This window comes from Nannospalax galili, unplaced genomic scaffold (genome assembly GCF_000622305.1).
Source record: "Nannospalax galili isolate Female #2095 unplaced genomic scaffold, S.galili_v1.0 scaffold615, whole genome shotgun sequence".
NCBI classification, from domain to species: domain Eukaryota; kingdom Metazoa; phylum Chordata; class Mammalia; order Rodentia; family Spalacidae; genus Nannospalax; species Nannospalax galili.
Genome location: NW_008336950.1, coordinates 209,630 through 213,788, shown reverse-complemented (window position 1 = coordinate 213,788; position 4,159 = coordinate 209,630). Strand labels below are relative to the sequence as shown.

Sequence of the window (4,159 nt, the reverse complement as noted above, 5' to 3'; positions counted from 1 at the left end):
CAGGTGAATCTCTGTGAGTTCAAGGCCAGCCTGGTCTACATAGTGAGTTCCAGGACAGCTGGGGCTACAGGGAGATCCTGTTGCAAAAAGACCAAAAAAAAAATTATATATATATACATATATATATATTTAAAAAATTGTTAAAAAAATAAAACCTTTTGTTTTTGCTTTTTTTTATTTTTAGTGCATGAGTGTTTTGCCTGCATGTATGTAAATGCACCGTGTATGTGTGTGGTGCCCTCAGAGGCCAGAAGAGGGATCTCCTGGAACTGGAGTTACAGATGTTAACTGCTATGTAGGTGTCCTACTTTGTTTCTCTATTGTTGTGACAAAACACCGACCAATATCAACTTGGGGAGGAAAGGTTTTATTCAGCTTACATCTCCCAGGTCACAGTTCATCAGGGAGCCCAAGGTAGGGACTCAGGGCAGGAACCTGGAAGCAGGAGCTGGAGCACAGGCCATGGAGGAACACTGCTTACTGACTTGGTCCCCTGGCCCCTGCTCAGCCTGCTTTCTTATGCAACACAGGCCCACCTGCCCAGGGGTGGCACCACCCACAGTGGGCTGGGCCCTCCCACATCACTCAACAATCAAGAAGATACCCCATGGACATGGCCACAGGCCAGTCCAATGAAGGCGATTCCCCAATTGAGGCTCCCTCGACCCAGGTTTGGTGTGTCAAGTTGACACTAAAGCATCCAGCACAGTAGGTACTGGGAACTGACCTTGGGTCATCTGGAAGAGCAGTGAGTGCTCTTAACCTCTGAGCCATCTCTTCAGCCCCCGCATTAGCTTTCCTTATGCTTTTTCTTATTTTCCACAATAAATATGTATTACATATTAACATTGCCACCAACAGTGGTCTCAAGTTTAGGTTAAATGGACCAAAGAGATATTAGCACAGCACTGGGTTTATTTAGCACCATAAAAGGAGACAGGAAGCAGACACTAGCCAGCAGCTTTGCCACATCAGACCTTGCAGTGGCTCAGGCTAAGCTCTAACGCAGGGCAGTACATAACATCCTTGGTTGTGTAAGGCTGATGTGTCTGTGGACCACCTCAGCCCAGAAAAGTTGAGTCTGTACTATGCATGTTGTGTTGTCTTGTGGTTTGACGATTAATCTAAAACCAGTTCTACTATTGGAGGCCGTGATGATTGACATCAAAGTTACTCTTAGAGCAAGACTGTCTGTGGGGTGAGTAAAAGCCAGGCGGTCCTGCCTAGTGATGTGTTGAGGGCATGCAGTCTGTGAGTTGAAATAAAGTTCCATGATAGACAACTGGGTGCAGATATTACCAGTGGAATCTGGATGACAGAGTTATCCTCTCAGGAATAGATTGCAAGAGCAAAGGGCTGTGAAGAAAGTGTCTGGAGCAGAGTCATTTATTTCCTGTCAAGCATGCTGATGAGAACTAAACTGCAGGTGCATGTACAGGTTGGAGTGTGATCCCTCTCACGTTCACTGTGCAAAAGTCAACTGAAACTACAGCAGAGATATAAAGGTGTGTTGGTTGGTTGGTTTTGAGACAGGATCTCCCTGTAGCCCCATCTGGCTTGGAACTTACTCTGTAGACCAGACCAACCTCTCACAGAAATCTGCCTGCCTCTCATCCCAAGGGCTGGGATCAAAGGTGTGTGCCACCACTCCTGGCAAAACACCTAAATGTTAAGACTTTGAACTAAGCAAGAAAACATAGTGGAAATATTTTAAGACATTGTTTTTTTGTTTTGTTTTGTTTTGGTCTTTTTGAGACAGGGTTTCCCTGTAGCCGCAGCTGGCCTGGGTTCATTATGGAGACCAGGCTAGCCTGGAACTCAGAGATCCTCCTGCCTCTGCCTCCCAAGTGCTGGGATCAAAGGTGTGTGCCACCACACTGGCTCTTTTGATGTGAGAATCTTAATCACTTTAGTAACTATTTGACATTTGGCTTAGTAAGTTACTTAGAGCTCAACATACCTTCCTTTGGGAAGTGGCTGCTGCAGTGAAGATACAGATGACCTGACTGGGAAAAAAGGAAAAAGAAGACGACCTTTCTTTCTTTCTTTCTTTCTTTCTTTCTTTCTTTCTTTCTTTCTTCTTTCTTTCTTGACAGGGTCTCTCAGGTGGCCTTGAACTCACAAAGATCTGTCTGCCTCTGTCTCCCAAATGCTGGGTTAAAGGCGTGCGCCACCATGCCTGGTGGTGTGCCAAAATTTTTAACTGCTGGGATAAAAGCAAGAGTAAAGGGAGAAAATTCGAGTACTTTTAAAAAGTATTGTGTGTGTGTGCATGTGTGGGTGGCTGTGCATGTGTGAACACATGTGTGAAGGCTAGAGATTGACCTTAGTGTTAGTGTCTTACTTAATTCCTCTCCACCTTAGTTTTTCAAACCTTTTGAAAATTTATTTACTTATTTATGGGGGGCAAGGAGGATGTGAGTGTGCCATGGTGCGTGTGTGGACATCAGAAGACAAGGTCCAGTAGTCTGTTCCCTCCTTCCACCATGTGGATACCGGGGAGCAAACTTTGGTTGTCAGAATGAGAAGAGTCTTTACGCACTGAGCCATCTCACAGGTCTCCACCTTATTTTTTGAGACAGGATGCCAAGAATAAAGTTCTGTCCAAAAAAAAAACAAGAAAGAGAACAAAGGAAAGGAAGAGACAAAGGCAGAGGGGGTGGTGAGGGAAGAGAGAGGAGGGAGCAAAGGTGAAATGAGACAAGAGGAGGAAGGGAGGGAAACATCCAGGAAGGAACATCGTGGTGAAAAGCTAGGAAAACAAAACTGTAAAACCAATATGGGCTTTGTTTGCTACACATTAATTTAACCTCCAAAGCTATTTCATCTAACAAGGAGTTTGTAGGTTTCCTTAAGGAACTTTTAAAAAAGATTTTTATTTTATGTGAATGAATATTTCTCTGTGTGTATGTATGTGAACCTCATGCATGCAGTGCCTGTAGAGGCCAGAAGAGGGTGTTTTATCCCTTGAAACTGAAGTTATAGACAGTTTTGAGGTGCTGTGTGGATGCTGGGAACTAAACTTACCAGGCCCTCTGCAAGAGCAGCCAGTGCTATGAACCACTGAGCCATCTCTTCAGCCCCTCAAGGAAATTCAAGAAAATCAAATATCAATAATGACTATCAAAGCAAAAAAGATATTTGGGGACCTGGTGAGATGGCTCTGTGGGTAAAGCACTTGCTGCCAAGCCTGACATCCTGAGTTTGATCCCCCAGACCACATGGGAAAAGGACCAATTTCAGCATATTGTCCTCTGACCTACACATACCCACACAAAATGTCTAAAAATTAAAGATTTGGGGAAACTGATATAAACTGATTAATGTGATCCCTACAGAAAAAGTTTGGACATAAAAAGAAATAACTTTGCATTAGAAATATAAAACATGGGGCTGGAGAGATGGCTCAGTGGTTAGGAGCACTGGCTGGCTTTTGCAGAGAACCCAACATGGCTGCTCAGAATTGAACTCAGGTCCTCTGGAACAGCAGTACCTGCTCTTAACCACTGAACAGTCTCTCCAGCCCTAACTTAATTTTTTTAACATCAAAAGTTATATCCTGGGACTGAAGAGATGGCTCAGTGGTTAAGAGCCCTGGCTACTCTTGCAGAGGACCTGGGTTCAGTTCCCAGCACCCACATGGTAGCTAACAACCATTCTAACTCCAGCTCCAGGGGATCTGACTCCCTCTTCTGACCTCCATGGGTGTTGCATGACACAGGTGTGCTTACATACATGCAGGCAATGTACTCATACACAAAAAATAAAAAAATATTTTAGAAATATAGAACATGCAATTAAATGAGCCTATCAATCAATACCTTAAGAAAACAAAGAGAGGTAGATGCTGCAGTTGGCTAAAGATGACCAAAACCCTGAGAGGGATTCAGGTTACCTGTCAGGTTTTATAGATCTGGTGGCTGTAGGTGTACTAGTTTGCTTCTTTCTGAGTATAAAATATTGTACATATGTTTGTCAAATAAACTCTGAGGAGTACATGGTACAAAGAAAATAACTCAAGCTCGCATCAAGGTACTGTTAGGGAAAGAGGAATTTACCGCTTGTTTGAATATACTGCTTGTCTGAATTTACTGCCTGAATTTACTTGTTTAAATTTACTGCTTGCAACCAATTAACTCAACTGGAGACACAGGCATCC

General features: G+C 43.6%; 1 protein-coding gene across 1 annotated transcript in view; it reads right to left on the bottom strand.

The window, feature by feature from the left end:
• The window catches only part of LOC103732974 (L-lactate dehydrogenase C chain-like), a 25,033-nt gene that overhangs the window by 3,890 nt on the left and 16,984 nt on the right, over positions 1-4,159 (bottom strand). The window contains 1 exon segment of the mRNA XM_008831710.1: positions 1,417-1,486. Within this exon segment, the coding sequence (XP_008829932.1) occupies positions 1,417-1,486 (70 nt within the window).